Source organism: Trichoderma asperellum, chromosome 2, assembly GCF_020647865.1.
Source record: "Trichoderma asperellum chromosome 2, complete sequence".
NCBI lineage: Eukaryota > Fungi > Ascomycota > Sordariomycetes > Hypocreales > Hypocreaceae > Trichoderma > Trichoderma asperellum.
In genome coordinates this window covers 6,538,952-6,558,047 of record NC_089416.1, presented here as the reverse complement: position 1 = coordinate 6,558,047, position 19,096 = coordinate 6,538,952, and the positions used below count along the sequence as shown (strand labels likewise).

Here is a 19,096-nt window from a genome sequence, read left to right as displayed (position 1 = left end):
ATGTCTGCTATTTAAAAGGCGTGAAGAACACAATAGGTAGGGTACAACGCTACTTAGGGCCTGGTAACCATACGCACCGCTAACATAGTGCTTACTTATAAATACGACGATAGTTATTACATAAACTTGGCAATGGTATATTTCTTGTTAATATATTACAAGCCTATAAAGTATATACACCAATGTACAAAAGCCATATATGTATATATAAATCCTGAAACACAAATTCAATATAGTTCCAACCTGCATTTTATATTCCGGTATAAGAGCGTCATATTTGATGTATTAACTAATATACGACTTCATTTAGTTAAATGCTGTAAGCTGCATTAGCCACAACCATGACGTATAACGGTACTAGCGTCCTATTTATTAGCACTAGCGTGGTGTCTATCAGACAGGGGACAAAGTTGAGGAGGAAGGATGGGGATAAGCTGAACCGGCAAGGATAACCTATTTCCGTGTATGCTACTACTATATAGACTAATATGGCCGTGCTGTACTCCAAAGCGGGCTGTGAATCATTCTTCATCATCGAAGCTGTCTTGGAAAAATTGGTCTGCTTGAGAAAGAGGCAAGATGAGACTCTCAAACGTTCTACTTGCGTTAACTGCGGCGGCAGCAAACGCTGAGCGACCAGCCGATGTATCAATGTGTGACTACTATACCAAGACCCTTCTTGGCAAAGAAAATACGCCAGAGAATCAGGCTCTCTTGGTCACTCTTCTCGTCCACACGGTGATTCTTGGAAACTGTACGTTGAATTCCCAAACTGCACGCTTTGATAACACGATATAGTTCACTCGTCTCTAACTTAGTATCCTTTTTAGATACAACCCCCAACGTTGGCATCGCAGTGCCAGGCCTGCTCGCGCCCGCAGTAGTCAATGGTGAAAACGTCAATCTTCTTCCTTACTTCAGCGGCGAGTACGCCACAACGAACAGAGGAGACCCCCAAGGAGTGTCTATCAACTTTCTCGACGGCGGCGGCCCGGCGCCTCTCTTACACAACAAGCCCGCCGATGACGAGACTTCAAACCAATAGTGCGTATTAATCCAATGACTCTCAACGGTTATGGCAAAATTCTGTATGCGCTGACTCAGCTCTCAAGCTTCCTCGTCACTCACCTCCACCAATACTTCGGCACCCTCATCGGCTGCACTTATCAAGGATATCCCGCCTTCCCTGCCTACGCCGGTGCCGCATCAATGTACCAAGTCCACAAATTCATGGACCTGAACTTCGCCCAGAACAAATATTTCATCGACCAACATGTACTCGCCGCTGAATCATTGGGCTTTTCCGCTGCGGACGGCAAGGTCTTCGGCGACCATCTCTATGACGTGTTCGCCGTTCGCTGTGGTCCGCCTACATCAATTGTAAAGACTCAAGGGCCGCAACTGCAGTCGACCTGTCTGACAAGCGATTGCCCTCAGGCTGAGGATTCTGAGTGCGATCTCTATCCAGCAGTGACGCCGTCGTCGCCAGCAGGTTCTTCAGCAGCAGCCTCCAAAGAGCAGTGCAACGAAGAGCAGTGCCGCCAGCACTTGGAGCTGTGAAAAATTTGGAATCTAGAAATCTGTATATTCGTTATTGTTATATATTGGTTTTCGGATAGGAGTTGGATTTGCATTTTAAACGATTATATTAGTCAATATAGACAAGGCAATTTGCTAGTATTCACTGCATACATTCATGTTTATTATAGTCACAATCATACGTTGTGAAATACAATCTCGAAATGAGCGTTACTATCGTCGAGTATCAAATTGCCAAATTTGACTTTATTGTTTCTAAATTGTCTCTTCTTTTTGTTTGTTGTCACTTGAATATACTGCATACTACACTGTTTATTTTAACATGTGCAACACCACCTAAAATTGCAACAGCATAGGGTTGAGATTAATACAGGGTAATGATATAACAGGTTAGGACAAACTCAAGGATACGAGAATACTCGGTCCCGAAAAATTGAAATACTAATCCGGCACTGGGGAGAGGAGGATCGACCGCTGACCGCTAGTTCTCTATAGGCTGAGCTCAACTATTACGGATTCCCGCGCTAGGTAAGTAAACTATCAACAAGTATTTCTCCTTGAGATGAATAGGTAATTGTTTTGGTCACCAGCAAAAGGTAAGCGAAAAGGTGGTTAAAGCGATAAAAAAAATTGCGAAGTAACTATGGAGCAAATGCCGGTTTGATGTAAAAAGTCCGTTTAAAGTCCTATTTCCTTTGCTTCATTTGCTATTGGGCCTTTGCTTTCGTACCTTAAAAAACTGGTTTCATCCATGTACACTATTTGACTTCTTTCCTCGGACAAGTCCGTTTCAAGACTCTTGGCTTTCCTGACTTCCTGCTTACTACGCATCCCTGTTCATAGTTTATTCTTAACGTAATTCCGATTATCCACTTTACTCAAGAGAAACCGTTCCTGAGGCACGGATAATGTTTTTCCACAATACTGCTTGATTGCTTGCATGACTGTTGGGAGGGAACTAGGTTTAGAACCCGAGAGCCCGAGCAATATCTCGTAAATGGAAGTTGGTATCCCTATAGGAACTATCCCCCTTTTTTCGAAAGAACCCGTAATCCCGATCTTATCCCCTGGCAAATTAATTCACGAATTGGACCTCGGGTAATTTTCAGATTCCAAGCTCTGTAAGACAATTTTTCTCCATGGCGTCTAACCTTGCCGTTAAAGTCTTGTCGTACAGCTTGCCATATCGGGCACGGTGTATCCGAAGGAAAATAGAAGGATTCTAGTTCGTAAGCTATATGCAAATAATACTGCTGCATATGATCGCTGAAGGAAGACGCCGAGCAGCGTAAAACGCCGTACCGGCCCCGGTTATTGCCAGAGGACGGGAAATATAAGATTACCTGCGACGAAAATTGCGGCGCTGAGGAATTCTCAGGCTATGATTGGCTGTCATGAGGATGAGCTGAGACTATCGCGCTATATACACCAAAGATGATAACAATTTGTAAGCATTCCGATCCCAAAGAAAAACCTTCTTTCTTGAAGCATCCGGATCTTAATTCCCTTCTTCTAGAAGCCGAAAATCAAGGAAATTTTATCCATGAAAATGCAGGCATTAATAGCTCTGTACATACATAGTGTCTCCAGGAAACTGTCACAGAATATGCAAGGATGATGCGCAGATTTGCAGCTATTGGCTGGGCGATTCATCGATCTGCATGCAGTCCCAGCTAAATTCTCACACATTCTGATAACAATAAAAAGATGGTACGACTTGATTATAGGATTCAATGATTCCGGGCTCTCAGCTCAGGTATTAACTTAGAGACCATTTGTCCGAAAGGATTGCTTATGAATTCTCGAAAGGCTGTTGATTCGGACGACTCTCTAGATAGGATCAACATGACCATGGACATAGACTCATCACCAATGGCCGTCTTCAAGCCATTGATTAAGTGGATGTCTTCAATAAGACAAACTTGGATAACATAATAGCATTTCAAATAAACATAATTTCGAATTATTGTTACTCTTCCCTAACTAGCAATTCCAAGTCTAAAACTAACGCTCGATTCTATAGCGGTATGTCTGTATTGCTTGTGGAGATTTGATGAATTCCTCGCAATACAACTTTTGGCTTCCCCCAGTCTTCCTTTTAACTGCTTTGAGCTTCAATTCGGGCTTTATAAATCGCCACCATCTCAGCCTCCTCCTTCAGCGTTTTAATTGCAGCTGGCCGGGCATCCACGCGAGCCTTCCATGCTGCTAAATTATTCATGTGATCAAGATTCACACCAGAGCGGTTGTTCCAAAAAGTGCCCCAGACATACGCGTCGGCTACAGTAAAGGTTTCACCAAATAAGTAGGAGCGCTTGTCCGCAAGGCGATCATCCAAGAGCTGATATGCTCTCAGAAGCCTGTTGGTGTTGACCTGAGTACCTATCTCAGGCATTAGTTTGCGAACAATAAGTGATGTACGATTTGTTGGGGCTGAAATAGATACCTTGTTCAGTCATCAGTTTGAGAATAAGTGGGATATGCTTCTGCGCAATTTCGGTTGTAAGTTGAACGAGGAACTGGTCTGCTTTAACGCGTTCCAATGTGCCAGGTGGCGGAAGCATGCCAGATTCTGGGTACTGGTCGGCCAAGTAGGAAGAGATAATAATAGCCTCAGAGATTACATCGTGATTATCGTTGTCAAGTTTTAGAGCAGGAATATAAAGGAGGGGGTTTATTGCTGAAAAGTCCTCTCCATTTGACGTACTTTTGGTGGAAACGTCAACAAAAACAAGTTCATGTTTAATGCCAAGCTCATTGGCCACCAGATGAGGAGCTCGTGAGCAAGTGTCGTTACCAATGTAAAGCTTCATCATAAAATGTTGTTTTTGTTGATTAATTATTGGATGGAGTCTAATTTTAGTTTGAGAAAATCATACGATGGGAAAAGGGAAACTAATGGAAGTTGTCATTAGATTATATATAAGATATTTCATGACAATAAGCACTGCAGCGGCCCAATGGATATTTTTTCCGACATCTCACTGATTCCTCCTATTCCTTCCATTCCGCTTATTCCTCTTATCCCACTTATCCCACTTATGTCACTCTGAACTCTCTAATTCCGTTCAATCCTGTGAATCCTTTTGATCCGTAAGTCCTTGATTGTACGACCTGACAAATATTACCCGACATTAGAAAAATCGGTTAAGTAGTTCCCCTCTATGAATATATATACTGCTCCCTATTCCTGTGTAACCTATTCATCTATCAGAAATATTTAATATCAAGCAACCAACGTTAAAGTAAACCGCTTTTTGCTTTACAACATGCTATCATTTGATGCTATTGTCGTTGGGGCCGGGTTTGCTGGCATCAACCAACTTTACCAACTCCGCCAACTTGGGCTCTCGGTGAAACTTTTTGAAAAGGCCCCTGACGTTGGTGGTGTTTGGTATTGGAACCAATGGCCAAATGCCACCAGTGACACTCCTAGCGAAGTCTATAGATACAGTTGGGACAAAGAAGACTTGCTAACTTATCCCTGGCCAACTCATGTTCTGCCTCAGAAAGAGACCCGGGCTTACATGAATCACGTCGTGGAGCGCCATAACTTGAGGCAGCATATGCAATTCTCCTCTGAACTGAAGTCTGCCACCTTTGATAAGTCGGATTCCACATGGACTGTTCTGCTATCTACTGGAGAAACCTTCAAGGCTACCTACTTGATCCTTGCTACTGGACGCTTTAATAAAACCGTTTGGCCTTCTATTCCTGGACAAGAAAAGTTTGCCGGGAAGCAATATCACACTGGGTAAGTTCTACCTACGATGAGTGATAAAACACCTCCTGACTTCAATGTTGTTAGAATTTGGCCTGAGAATCGTGACCTTAAAGGCAAGCGAGTTGGAATCGTCGGCACTGGCTCTTCTGGTGCTGCAATTCTAGTCGGCTTGGCAAAAGAGGCGAAGCAGTTGGTATCTTTCCAACGCTCGGCGCAATACGTGATTCCGAACAATAAAGATCTTGTCTCAGCTGAATACAGAGACAAGGTTAACAAAAACTATGAGGATGTCTTCAGAAAGGTTCGGAGATGCGGGATCGGATCCGGCTTCGACCCGGTCTCTGCTGATTATACAACTTTCAGCGTCAGCGCAGAGGAGCGAGAGAAAGTCTTTGAGGCAGCTTGGAATTCTGTGTGGGGCTTGGCTTTTACTTTCTACACATTTTCGGACATCATGACAAACGAAGCGGCAAATAGGGAGCTTTGTCAGTTTTTACGGAAAAAAATAGCCCAGATTGTTCAAGATCCCGAGAAGCGTGAGAAACTCATGCCACCAGCAGAAGCCTTGTATGACAAGAGACCTGTCTGCAGTTCTGGCTATTATGAAGCCTTCAATCAAGAGAACGTGGATGTTGTCAACTTCAAAAAGACTCCTTTGGTTGAAATTACCGAAAAGGGTATCCAAACCACGGAGAATCTGTACGAGCTGGATGTGATCATTTATGCAACCGGCTATGAGTCTGACGGTACCTGGGCTGATATAAACATTACTGGACCTCAAGGGACGACATTAGGCGAGCATTGGGCCGAGGGGTCGACTTCATACCTCGGAATCCTCAAAGCTGGTTTCCCTAACCTCTTCTTCGTCATTGGACCCCAATCATCACTTGCCAACATACCATCACATTCCGAATTCCACGCAGAAATGATCGGAAAGCTAATCTCAAAAGCCGAAACAATGAAGAAGGAGAAATCATCAGCAAGCGGCAACAAGACAGTTCTTGTAGATGCTACTCAGCAAGCTGAAGACGACTGGGTGAAAGTATGCAACGCAGTCATACAACAAACCGTGTATTATAAAGGAGAATCCTATCTCTTCAGCGATCACAACACCGTTAGAAAGCCTAAGAGTGGGAGGCATGCGCTCTGGTTCATGGGGGGCTATGACAAGTACATAGACAAGGTGCAGGAGGCGGTTGACACGTATCGTGGATTTGTATTTGCTTACTAGTGCGAATGCCAGTATTCAAAAGCGCTCATATATAATAATTTCAACTTATTTGTTCTGCCGTAAAAAAACGAGCCGGCAAACCTTCCCCTCGACAATTATTCCCCTGAGCTGCTCAAACCCTTGGAGCCACTTTGGTTTCTCAGCTCAAATGCTATCTACTCGTGGAACAGCCTGCCCCAGAATACACCCATTGTGACAACCCACAACCACCGACCAAATAGGCCACTAAACATACGGGTTCTGGGCCCTGACGGCATCACCAGTCTGGATAGAAAGCCAACAATTTGCAGTAATATGAAGCAATTACTAAGGAGTAGTGGTAATTGTGCCAGATTAACTTTCCTAGAATCGTATAGACACAACGGTGTCATGGTTAGTTGGAGCTATGGCTGCCACAACTACAAAGTCTCGAGCATTATAAAAGAGAACTGGAAAAGGTCATTTGTGTTCAAACTGCGTTCGTCCAGATACGAGTTATAGTAGCACTATGGAGGCATAGTCTTGGTTGGAGGGAATAGAATATGCACGGAGAAGAGTTGTGGTTCTAAGTAGGCTGCCTTTGCGCACAATCTTAAGAAAACACTAGATTTGGGCCGAGCACTCAGGCATGACCCAAGGCTAGAAATCTTTATGTAATGTTCAGTTGTTGGCACGAGAAGCTGCTCCACTGTGACATTCTTGCGGGTCTCAGCCGCGTAATGCCGAAGACTTGGCTCTCTGGGGCTGCCGACTGCTCAAGAGTGTCATTGGTCTATCCGGGTAACAAAGACTTGGCATAGGCTAGGATCGGTTCGTTGTCTTGGCAGCTGCAGGGACAAGCCACTTATAGGTAAGAATGTATGTACTAATCACATGCAAGCTTTTGACCTTGAAACGACAACTTCAATACGTGGAATGGACCGGTATGATAGAACCATGATTTTGTCTTCGCAGCAGTTGGTGAGACGCAGAGCAGTGTGGCGAGAGGAGGCGTCTATGTGTATTCAAGCGCGCAAAATTCCAACTACTACACTCTCAGGGTTGTTCGCACTGTCCAAACTCGGTCGAATTGACTCTTGTTGAACATGACGGTGTAATATAGGTAGCCCAGCAAATCGACGGAGCATTCATCGTTGAGGTTTCGGTACATATACGGCACAAGTATTGTGATAAAAATCATGTTGATCAGATAAGGTGCCCAGTCATGGCATAATAGTCCCATGATTCTGGTAGTATCACGGAAGGTGTCCCCTCCTTTCATGTCGAAGAAGGCAGCCAAGAGATGCAGAGTTATTAAATCAAGACCAAGGGTTCCTGGAAACCCTCGAATTGAAACCTGTTACTTGTAGGGCTAGTTCAAGGCAACTGACTGCCTAGCATCGAGAAGCGGCCGTGCAGGAAGAAGAACAGTGCGCTGGCCACCAGTGCTAGGCGTACCCGAGGACTAAGACTGGCCTACAGGCTGTCAGTATATCAACGATACATCATATGTAGAAGCAAACATTGCTCAGATCAAAGTCGTGTGCATAATTTGCTCCAGAGAGCTTCCTATAGGAGAGTTCAAGTCAGGTTTGGGCACCGAGCTTTTGCCTGTCTCGCCCAAGCGTTTCGTTGCTGGAACAAAGGTGATAACGCGGGCGCAACAAGTCTCTATCAGTAAAAAAAGCCCAAACGGTCTCCGTCGATCAAACAGGGAACGTCGGAGATGTGGATAAACGCATTGTGCCGCCAATATCCCGAAACGGCAAGACGGCGACGGCAACCTGGACACAGTTGCGGCGATGCTACTAGCAGTACCCGAAAGAGAAGACGAGCCAATCAACTGCATGCGCTGCAACGCACGCAAAAGGTTGACTTTTGAGGAGGCAGACAGCGGGTCCGACGGGATAGCGGCAGTATTCCGGCTGCTGTTAAGGTATATGCTGTGATGAATCAAGTGGAGGACAAGATGATGATGCGGGAGCGGTCCGAGTGGAAGAGGAGCTGCTCATCATATTCCAGCGGCACTTTGGGTTTGATTCCTCCAAAGAGAGAGAACGCGATATCCAGCAATGGGTGGAGCATCAGCTGATGGGCGAAGGGGAAAAATATTGCGCTGGTGGCTGTACTGGCGAGAGCGATGTCGGCGAGCGAGTGGAAGCTTACGTGCTGGTGAATAGGCAGTCTGGCGGTTAGAAGGAAGAAATGGTATACGATAGCAATACATAGCAGCAAGATGGTACTAGTGGCCGCTGGAAGAGGAAGCGTGCTGCGCCGGCGTTATGCAGGGACGGGATGATTGTTTGACTTGGTGTGGTGATGTTTTTGATATGGAGTTTGCGCGGCGGAACAATGGCGGCACAGTGCGAGCCAGAGACACGGAGGACCGGTTGGTGCAGGTACAGTACATGTCGTTTGGGATTAGGAGTGCCGTGATAGTAATTTCCAAGGGTTCAATTAGCATCTTCTTTTATGTGCATGTCTGAATGCAATATATCTCTCCCTGTGATGGCAAATAAACCATGTGGATTTTGCCAAAACGGTCTGCTACTGCTATCCATCATCGACGTAATTTTTTTTTCTCGTTAAAAAGCTCTTTACAACCCTAGTAGTATGCTGCATGCAAGTATTTGGAATTCTTAGTAATAGGGGCCACTTCAAGCTGTCGTCACCCGATTCACCAGTACGGGCACAGTGCAGCACAGTCTTATCCTCTGCCGGCAGCAAGCCACATCTGGATGCACCCAAGATGTGCTTCCCAGCAGATATGAGGAGTGACAGGCGCCCTGCCCTGATATCGAGGCCGCATCACCACTCGATGCATTCCAAGTAGTTGACAGGCTGATTGTGACGCAGGTGCAGGCCTTGCTGGACAGGCGGGCGCCTGATAGGCCAGAAGAGGGATTTCCTCGTATCGCAGTCGGGTTCAGGCTCAAGGCCGCGCCTCCACCCAACAACTTGCTTGGTTTGTCTCTGTCCCATCGCTTTTACAACCAGACCTGTCAGCTACTATGTACTTCTCCTTTTCTCTGCTGCTGCTTCTGCTTTGCTTTGTTGGGTTGAGCAGAATGTGTTGTTTGCCAGCATGGGAAGCAGTGCATGACATACAAGCAAATGTCAGCTCATGTCTGTAGCACACACAGCATGTCAAAGCTCTATATTTGACACAGCAGTGGAAGACAAAGGCCAGCAATGTACAGTGCCCAAGCAGCAACAGCCACCATCCGCTGTGACTCGGTGCCGTGGCTGGTACGTGCTTGTACTGGAACAGAAACCCCCCAGCACTGCGACTGCTGCATTGCGCCGCTTAGCGTGCTGCGATGGGCGTCCACTGCGGAGCTGCTCGGCACCTGCCAGCCGGGAGCTGCCCCTAGAGCCAGCCAGCGCCCCCAGCTGGCGCAGTTGATCTGACCCGGGTCTGGCGCTGATGGCCTCAGCAGCGTTTCAACTTTTTGCAGCGCCCACAGTGCGCGGGCGCGGCGCATTGACTGCATGTCGCAGATGAATCTGCCACAGCGGGCGCTGCTGAGTCTGGAATCCCTACATTATATGGATACGTTACGATTATGACATGTCTCTCAATGCAATACCTACTATTCATACAAGCCACAGCATCGCTGTCAAGCATCCAGAGATACATGTCGAAATACCTCTTGCTATGCCATCAATGCAATCAACGCGTACCAGATAGTTGCGAGGACCAATCTGGCAACGGCCACACTCTGCGTCGTCGTCGCCTTCTCCCGCACTGTATGCCCCTCCCCCAATCCAGCAAACCCGCTTCCATCGGCAACGTCTCGCCGAGCAGCCAGCGCACGCTTTGGGGGGGGATAGCGCTTCGTGTGGTGTGGCTCAGCGGCCCAGCAAAACGTCGCAGCGCTTCAGGCTCACTGAAGGGCCCCCCCCCCGGTGCTCTAGCGGCAGCGTGGAAGCTTTCGTCCCCCCCTAAGCAGCCCCCCAAAGCAGCTGCGCGCGCCTGCGATTGGCCCATCGCCTGGGCCTACTCGGATGATACGGCCGGAAGGGCCCGCAAGGCTCGCAGATGCCAGATGCTGAGATGCCGATTTTCCGTGGTCAACCAAACGCCTCTCCAGGGAGGCTTTCCAAGGCGGGGAACCACAAAAAAAACGACTCGAGCAGAGACGATCAAATGGCCCATTGCCGTGCGCACGCCCAGGCCAGCAATCGCTGCGTTCGTCCAGTCTGGCGTTTGTCGCCGCCGCATGTCCTTTTTATTCCGCCGGGGGTCCGCCGCCCGTCATTTTCGAGTGTCTCAGTCCCGTCGTGCCGCAGCCAGTCTCTCCTCTCTCGCTCGCCCGTCCTTGTCTCGCTCTGCGTTGCTGCTGGAAAACGTTGCAGCGCAGCTTCTTCGTCGGACGTGTTAGCGCTCTCTATTTCTGCGTTCCGGTCGCCGTGCGAGCTGCTGCCCTTTTTGGCCACCTCCAACACTTGGCCTCGCCTCCCGCGATACGAGCAGAAGCGAGCGTCTTCACCTCCGCTGCATCGACCGATCTGAACCGAGCGAAAATCAACAAAGACGAAAAAAAGAAGAGAAGAGATAGCCGGGGATATATATTCGAGGACGCGCGCATATACAGAGGCGAGGAAGCAAGCGAAACCGGGGGCAGACGAAATCCAGGACCCGAGCGTGCATACAAGGACACCACGAGGCCATGATGATGGCTTGAAGCTGCCACCGTGTTGAGGACAGCACAACCACCGCCGCAGAACCGCATCCCCGTCGCAAACGCCCGCCGTCCACCTCCAGACTGCAGACGCACAATCACGTCACATAACAGCACCGCTCGCCACTAAGCGCCAAGCAGGGCCAAGCAATCGTGGCTTGGCGATATCGATTGACTTCCGCGTTTGTGGCAGATTAGCGAAGGGGCAGCGCCTCGGCATACCATACACGTCCTGCGCCCACCTACACCCACGTCCATATCCCTATCCCATCCCTACATCTCGTCGGAGGAGACGTCTGCTGCGAACCATCATGGCCACGACGCCTCCGCCCGCGGCCTCGGTGCCCATCCTCGAGCAGCTCTGCGTCACCACCGCCATCATTGGCCTGCTGGCCATTGGCGGCAAAACCATCGACTCGCTCTACGAGATGAACACCAGCCCTGGCCGTGACACAGCCATCCTCAACAAGGCGCTGCAGGAAGTCAAGCAGTGCCGCTCCTCCGTGCACATTCTGTACAAGAACTTCTCCCTCCTCGAGGCCGGCCAGCTGCCCTATCCCGACCGGGCCACTTGGATCAGCATCGACGACCTGATCGCCACGCTGACCGATGCCGTTCTCGCCATCTCTGACCTGCAAGAGGCCATTGTGCCCATTGAGATTTGCGAAAACCTGTCCGCGCGAATCGCTTCGTGCACACAGCATTCCCAGAAGCTGTCGAGCTTGTCGGCCAGGATACGGTGGCATAACCTGTCCATGAACATGATGATGACCATCCTAAAGTGGTAAGCAGGACACTTTCCTCCCGCGTAATATTATAGGAAGAAAAAATGCCCATTATATATTTATTTGCCCCTATGCTATTTTTGGCTTCATGCAGGCTAACATGGGAAATCCAGTCCTGGCGAACAAGATGCGCAGAATAGCAAGCTCGGCCTGGAGCGACGAATGACCAGATTGCTCTCCTCCAACAGCGACCTGTCGCTCCGCATGCGCCGCCTGAGGGATTCCTTTGGCGCGCGATCCATGGCCCGGCGCGCAATCCCCAACTATGCGCCCGTAGCCCAGAATGCGCCGCGGCTACCCGCCGACCGCACATCCTCAGCCTCGTCCATCTCTGAAGCCTCAGCAGCAACGTCCACGTCGGGGCAGTCAGGCCAGCAGCCCACATCCGATGGTGATGCTGCTGTTGCTGCTCCCCAGCCTCGACTCTGGTCCATCTTCTCCGGCTACAACCTGGCCGACATACCCGTTCTCTCCATGATTCCTCTCCCAGTCCTTACCCTCGAACTCCGTGATAACGAATTCTACACCTTTGATTTCGCCCAGCGAGTAAGCGATGACCTCGTTGAGCTCATGCAGCTCGATCCGGGCCAGCAGGGCACCAGCAAGATGCTGCGTGTCATCCTCCAGAAGCCGGTCGTGGCTCTGCCGCCGGGAAGCAGCGCCGGCATGAACACGACCCCCAACACTGCCCCAGTGCCGCTGGATGCTTCGGCCATTGCTCCTGCGAGCACGGCTCCCGCGGAGCAGCCCATGCGGTTGAAGAAGATGATCAAGTTCAAGAACCCGCTCAAACACCGTATTCGAAGAAAGACGGTCAAATGACAATCCTGGATGAGCTGCTTCGGCTTCCACGAGCAAGCAGTGGCTCGAGAGAAGATGCAATGAGAACCACCTATACCACCACGGCACATATACGATTGATAAAAATAAAGAAGTGGGATAAAAAGAGTGTTAACTCCCTTTCCATCTTCTACTTATCCCTCTCCTCCCACAGTTTGTCTATGCTACAAATTATTCATTTCATTTTCATTTTCTCTATTTTTTTTTTTAACTGTAGCCCCATCATTTGGAAATAAAGCGAACGGCGTTAGGGGGAAAACGCATATTGAGGGAAACATTGGAAATTGTCTTTTTATACTTTTTTCTGCGTTATACATATATCTGCATCTATCTATATATTTTTTCTGCTTCCTCAGTTTTCCGCAATTTACCGTTCCTAATCTGAATTAAAGTGGTATGAAACTCGATGGCAAAGGAACTTTCTTTTTTTTTTGTGTGTGTATATGAGTTATCAATAACTTGAATTAGTTCTCAGGTATGCCCGCTATTACGACCAAGTCTACCGTGTAGCCAAGTAAAATATTACAATATCCAAATCTCCCATGCCCTGTTCTATCCCCTCGAATATAGTCGCACATTTGTAAGTAAGACGCGAAATGAGATTAAACTCCCGTTTACATGATTGCCTTGGGACCGTGCTGCTTGATCGTCTCGCTGTAGGAGCTAATCTTGGACTCCTGCTCACGCTTGGGGAATCCCTCAAAGGAAAGAGCGTAGGTAGCGACAGAGTGAGCAATAAGCTGTGTATAATAGTTAGCCAACGTTAAAAACTCAAAATTGATGACAGTTGTTCGAAAGAAGCTTACTTTGGTGTTCACCTCCCATGCAGTGTGGTTCAGGTTGCCCAGGTCGTCGCAGATCTGGTGGTAGCAGGGGTCAAGCCACTGTCCGGCATGGCCGCCAAACATTTCTTCCTCCTCCTTTGTCTTCACAGCTTCCGCACCAGTGGCAATTCCACCAGCAGGAATGCCGGCGCGGATGAAGCCGTCGTAGTCGCTACGGCCGTCAAAGGGAACTATCAAGACGTTAGACAACAATCAAGCTAGAACGAGAGACTAATGGAAACATACTAAAGGTATAGTTGAGACCCTGGGACTTGTACCAGTCGACGTAGAGGTCTCGCAGTTCCTCGGAGCCGGCAGGACTCTCTGCGTTGGTAGCGTTGTAGATTTGGTAGGCAAAGTTGGGGCTGGCCACTATTAAAAAAAAAAAATCAGTAACTGCCTCACCGTAGCCTATTCTCAAGGTCCACTTACTCATATCGTAGTCCATGAAGAGGCGAATTTTCTGGTTCTCTTCCTCGGACAGGCTGGCAGCGTAAAAGTCGGATCCCAGGAGACCCTCCTCCTCGGCGGCCCACCAGGCAAAGCGGACGCAGTTGTTCACCTTGAATTTGGTCAGCTGGACAGCAACCTCGAGGACAGACATGCTGCCAGAGCCATCGTCGTTGATACCGGGGCCCTCGGCAACGCCGTCACTGTGGCCACCAAGCATGACGCAGTTGTCTGGATCTCCCTCGTCCGTCTGCGCCAGGACATTGACCGTCTGGATCTGTTTGACCTCGGCGTCGATGTAGGCAATTGAACTGACGGATTCGCCCTTGGCAAGCTTCTTGGCAAACTCGTTGCCCTCCACACCGTCGATGCCGAAAGTCGCAACGTGATATTTGGTTGGCTCGCCCAGCGTACCGTGGAGCTCCTCGGGGTCGGTATTGTAGATGACCGCAGCCTTGGCGCCCGCCTTTCCAGCCCCGATGGACTTGTCGCCAAAGGCGCAAGCTCCTCGGCGGATGAAGGCAATATTGCCCTTGACGTTGGCAGGGTAATCGGAGTCATGGCAGCCGTCGTTGTTTACGAGCACCAACTGGCCATGGACAGGCTCTCTGTCCTTGGTTGCCGGTGTCAAGCCCATAGGAACAGCACTCTTCGATACGCTGCTGCCGAGAACAAGCTGGGACTCGAAGACATTGCTCAGCGTCACCGGGAATTCCTGGGTAGAGATGTTGTAATAATCGCCTTGGTCGAGCAGAGTGTTGACAATGTAGTTGAGAGTCCTCTCGTGGCCTGGAATCGCGCAATTGTTTAGCTGATGTCACAACCGCTGCCGGCCGGCTGACCGAGCACTCACCAGAACTGCCAATGACTCGGGTCGGGTGGCCGTAGTCCTCCTCCGAGGTCTGGGCAAACTTGTAGAACTTTTCGGCGCGCTTCACGAGAGCGTCGATGCTGATGGCCTCTTGCAGGGCCTCGGTGCTAATCAGCGGCTTCGAGCCGTGCGACGATGAGAGCGACGAGGGCGACGTCAGCGGGCTCTGCTGCCAGGATCCGCCGAGCCCAGCGGCCGAGGCGCCGAGAGCAAACGAGGCCGTGAGGGCCAATCGGCTCAGGACAGCCATTGTGGCGGTGATTATGGAGGAGAGTGCGGGAGATGGTGAGCGGAGCGGAGAGGAGAGTGAGGGCGATTGGAAGGGACAAGATGGAGGAGAGAGACGAGACGATGATGGAGGAGCTGGGAGAACAAGAGTCAACTGAGATAAGCTCATGTGCTGTAGAGATGATGCACGCCGTAATACAGCAGCAGTAGCTCAGCTCGGCCCGGCTTGGCTTAGCTCCGATAGCGTCCGTTCAACTGAGTGATGCGGGCGGTCAGTGCCTGGGACGCTGCGGCTAGGCCTAAACGGGGGCCCTGGTCCGCTGATAGGGAGTGTCTCAGTGGTCACAAGGCCCCAAACACAGGGGAACAAGTCCCTTGCAGGCGGCTAAGGCAGGGGCCGCCATGAGCCATGAGGCGTGAATCTCGGTGAGATGCAGGCAGCGACAGCTGAGGGACATCGATGCTGCCTGTAGACTGGATCCAGTCTCAATATCACTACATGTTGTATATGTACATGTATTGATCTTCATAGCATTAACCGCACATGTGTGTATAATTCTTAGTGAATTATCGTCACTCTGTTTATCTCTTCTCCCTTTTATTGCATCAGCTGTTGGCCAAGAATTACAGAGACCGCAGCTCCGCCAATCAGTGCATCGCACAACCCAAGACGTTGTCTGATAGCCTGACTCATGATCAAAGCGTCGGCATCCTCTGCGTGACATCATATACGGATATGGAACTGACTCGGAAGCTATCGATACACGATCGTCATGAGCTAGCTGTGGAAACACACGGGAGCTATAATTTGGGTTTATACGCGTAGCCAACAGCTTGTCTGATTCATGCTGTGTCGTTGCCAACAAGTGACATGCCTGTAGCTGAAGACTGTTGCACATGGACATTACAGGTCCCTCCATCATCGTTTTATTTAAATTCAAGGGCTTATTTTATCCCAAGTGAGTAAATAAATCTCAACACGGAAGATACACATGTGTATGCTAAATACAGGTACATGTACCCTATCAGTATAGAGATGCTCAAGGTAGGATGACACGGAGGCTAGTCGAGCACAGCAATCCTTCGAGAAGAGGCGGGGGAGAATATAAGGCCCAAACACTGGCACAATTTGTTGAGCAGATGCAGTCAGTTGCTGCCAGCACTCCCCCGTTGACCGAAGGAGTGTCTCTTTAACTCTCTCTTCTCAACCAGGAGTCATGCACTTTGTGTTACAACGGGGGCTATTCTTTGTATTTTTGCATCCTTAATCCTAGTCTAGTAGCATACATATATATTAGGTATCGGGATGCAATCTCTTGTATAGTTCGAAGACTAGCTGCTGCCTTAAAATACAGACATTAATTGCTCTTCATTCTACGGTAACCGGCCCGAATACCAAGATCGAAAGTTAATCTTGGAAAACGGAAAGGCGCGGCTTGAAATATTTTCAATTCAGCGGCACTTCTAACGCCACAATGTAGTTGTGAACCACATGATTAAAGATACAAGAATTCAAAAATACACGTGCGGTTCAACACCGAGTCCACAACCACGGCGTGCCTCCAACTGCCGATTTCGGCCACGTGGGTATTCGTTTATCCCCAGCAGCCAACCAAAATTCAGCCATTCACAGTCATGAAAGATTTTTTATTGAACCATCCTTCTCTAATCACTAATGGCGCCGTTTAAGCAAATTTGAAGTCGAGTTGGCAGCATCGTATATAAGTGTCAGTATCGTAGACTAGTTATTGAGCCTATTAATACAGCTCAACTTGGTATGCAGCATGGCTGTAACCAGACACGCTAACAATTGCCACTGGGCGGTTGGTTCCTGAAGCCATTGATTCTCGACGACTGTTAGCCCATTTCTAAGATCTAGATATTGCTGACTGATCTCGGCTGAAAGGCTATCGACGATTTCCTTTTCCCGCTTAGACGGAGCGCCCGTCCGTCCGCTGCAGGGGCAATTACCAATTGTACGAGAATATATCCATTTAGCCTCATCCCGACTAGTTTTCGATAGCAGAGAATTTTCAGAGTAGTAATCTGACAACGTATGATGATCTCCCAGGCGATAGGGATTCGAGATGGGCTCTGTTGCAAACACTGATCCAGTATTGGATTTGGTTGTTTTGGGCCTGAGCAGTGGAATTTCCGTGGTATGGTCCCATATTATTCTTGGGATGCGTCAGTTGAATCTGGATGCTCACCAAGTAGTTTAGGAGAGCATAGACTGCGCTTTATGCCGCTTCAGACAGCAAAACGCTGCAGGGCCTGTCAGCCTGGAGCTGCTGAAATATGGAGAGGCGCTACTGGACCCTGAAATCAAGAAGCGACTGATGGACATGGCTCTCCATGACTTCAACGTACCAGAGCAAGTCGCGGAAATCAATGCTATTCTCGGGGAAGCTTTTGCCACGGCCGGATTGGAGTTCATTGCCACCAACAACATTGATAAATCTACAATAGATTTTATCAGTTCTCATGCACAAGCAACATGGCGCATTCCTCATCCCATAACACGCCAAGCGAGGACATCGATCAGTATGAACGAAGGCGTCGTCATTGCTGCACGTACCGGAATCACAACAGTGACCGATTTTCGAGTCGGCGAAGTCGCTGTGGGCCAGCCAGGGGCTTCCCTGGCCGACTTTGACGCCCTGCTTCTGCATCATCCTACCAAGCTAAGAGCTTGTCAAAACATTAGCGGCATCGGCAGCGTATGCTTTATCCCCCCAGACATCGACGGCGAGCTAAATGACAACTTCTTTTCCTTTGACACGGGCCCTGGAAACATTTACATCGACGCTGCTATTCACCATTATACTAATGGCGCGCAGAGATACGATATAGATGGCGAAATAGGCAAGCGAGGAAAGGTTGACGAAGAGATCGTGGACGACTTCATCTCCTCTCATCCTTACTTTCAACGGTCTATTCCCAAGAGTGCTGGCCGCGATGATTTCAGGGCTGTATTAGCTCATGAACTTATATCAAAAGCAGAAGATAAGGGGCTTTTACCGGAAGACGTTGTTGCCACGATCACGAGAATCACGGCTCAGTCTATCGTGGATCATTATAAGTGCTTTGCGCCATCACAAAATATCGACGAACTGTTCCTTTGTGGAGGCAGCGCATATAACCCAAACATTGTTAATTTTATTCAGAAAAACTATCCTTCGACGAAAATATTCACGCTTGACGCTGCTGGTATCCCGGCCGTTGCAAGAGAAGCAATCACCCTTGCTTTACGCGGTATGGACGCAGTTGTTGGCCGGACTGTTCTAACGTCGCACGGCGCTGAGACACGGCAAGAGCAGATTGTTGGAAAGGTATCTCCTGGCGATAATTATGAACAGGTGATGCAGAAGGTGATGCAATTCGGAAAAGGCGAAATGTTAGGGCCTATAAGAGACTTGGTCAACGTGGTCAAGGGGGAGGTAATACCCAACAAGTGGTGATTTGCAAGGCAACGGTAGAGTTTGAAGACGCAATTCATATAAATGGGATTCGTGGATGAAAATGATAAATGAACAGGGGCAAAAAGAAACAAGAATACGAATGTATATAGTCAGGGTTTAAATGAGCACATATCTATTACGCACATGAGTGCATAAAGCGTACAAACCAGGCGCGCTCTTCACATCAAGCTTGAAGACTACTAAAGGTAACGAACGGTATATCTTTTGTTAACGGAGATTATAATGAAGTTTAACGTTTAAAAATTGGCACAACTTCTTTGATATAATAAGCTACTCTACCCTCCATTTGATAGCGCTGAGTCTTGAGTAAGATGTGAAGTAATCGTTTGCCGCACACGGGCAAGGGAAATATAGCATTCTTCCGCTTCCGCTTCCGCTTCTTTAGCCGGAACTTTTGCAATTTGAATTTCCGAATAAAACGACTCTGGGAGTTGATAACCAAGCAAAGGCAAGTCAGTGTTGAAAGTATAGGTAAATGG

At 48.7% G+C, this 19,096-nt stretch overlaps 6 protein-coding genes across 6 annotated transcripts; 4 read left to right on the top strand and 2 right to left on the bottom strand.

The window, feature by feature from the left end:
- Positions 1–527: 527 nt before the first annotated feature.
- On the top strand, positions 528–1,750 carry TrAFT101_004472 (uncharacterized protein). The gene is made up of 3 exons (XM_024910854.2): positions 528–754; positions 831–1,044; positions 1,113–1,750. The coding sequence occupies exons 1-3, from the start codon at positions 580–582 to the stop codon at positions 1,558–1,560; spliced, it is 837 nt and encodes a 278-aa protein (XP_024765730.1). The 5' UTR covers positions 528–579; the 3' UTR covers positions 1,561–1,750.
- A 1,763-nt stretch (positions 1,751–3,513) lies between these two features.
- On the bottom strand, positions 3,514–4,395 carry TrAFT101_004471 (uncharacterized protein). The gene is made up of 2 exons (XM_024909219.2): positions 3,986–4,395; positions 3,514–3,921 (listed from the first exon to the last, which is right to left on the bottom strand). The coding sequence occupies exons 1-2, from the start codon at positions 4,353–4,355 to the stop codon at positions 3,638–3,640; spliced, it is 654 nt and encodes a 217-aa protein (XP_024765731.2). The 5' UTR covers positions 4,356–4,395; the 3' UTR covers positions 3,514–3,637.
- A 413-nt stretch (positions 4,396–4,808) lies between these two features.
- On the top strand, positions 4,809–6,519 carry TrAFT101_004470 (uncharacterized protein; the record flags this gene model as incomplete). The annotated part of the gene is made up of 2 exons (XM_066127180.1): positions 4,809–5,293; positions 5,348–6,519. The coding sequence occupies 2 exons, from the start codon at positions 4,809–4,811 to the stop codon at positions 6,492–6,494; spliced, it is 1,632 nt and encodes a 543-aa protein (XP_065983289.1). The 3' UTR covers positions 6,495–6,519.
- A 4,036-nt stretch (positions 6,520–10,555) lies between these two features.
- TrAFT101_004469 (uncharacterized protein) lies at positions 10,556–13,423 on the top strand. Its single transcript, XM_024910451.2, has 2 exons — positions 10,556–11,921; positions 12,036–13,423. The coding sequence occupies exons 1-2, from the start codon at positions 11,449–11,451 to the stop codon at positions 12,742–12,744; spliced, it is 1,182 nt and encodes a 393-aa protein (XP_024765736.1). The 5' UTR covers positions 10,556–11,448; the 3' UTR covers positions 12,745–13,423.
- On the bottom strand, positions 13,032–15,324 carry TrAFT101_004468 (uncharacterized protein). The gene is made up of 5 exons (XM_024904781.2): positions 14,890–15,324; positions 14,019–14,825; positions 13,833–13,958; positions 13,569–13,777; positions 13,032–13,502 (listed from the first exon to the last, which is right to left on the bottom strand). Exons 1-5 carry the CDS (start codon positions 15,302–15,304, stop codon positions 13,377–13,379), a joined length of 1,683 nt encoding a protein of 560 aa, XP_024765737.2. The 5' UTR covers positions 15,305–15,324; the 3' UTR covers positions 13,032–13,376.
- Positions 15,325–16,841: 1,517 nt separating this feature from the next.
- Positions 16,842–18,654, top strand: TrAFT101_004467 (uncharacterized protein). Its single transcript, XM_024910452.2, has 3 exons — positions 16,842–17,111; positions 17,207–17,294; positions 17,358–18,654. The coding sequence occupies exons 2-3, from the start codon at positions 17,223–17,225 to the stop codon at positions 18,594–18,596; spliced, it is 1,311 nt and encodes a 436-aa protein (XP_024765738.2). The 5' UTR covers positions 16,842–17,111; positions 17,207–17,222; the 3' UTR covers positions 18,597–18,654.
- The last annotated feature ends 442 nt before the right edge of the window (positions 18,655–19,096 follow it).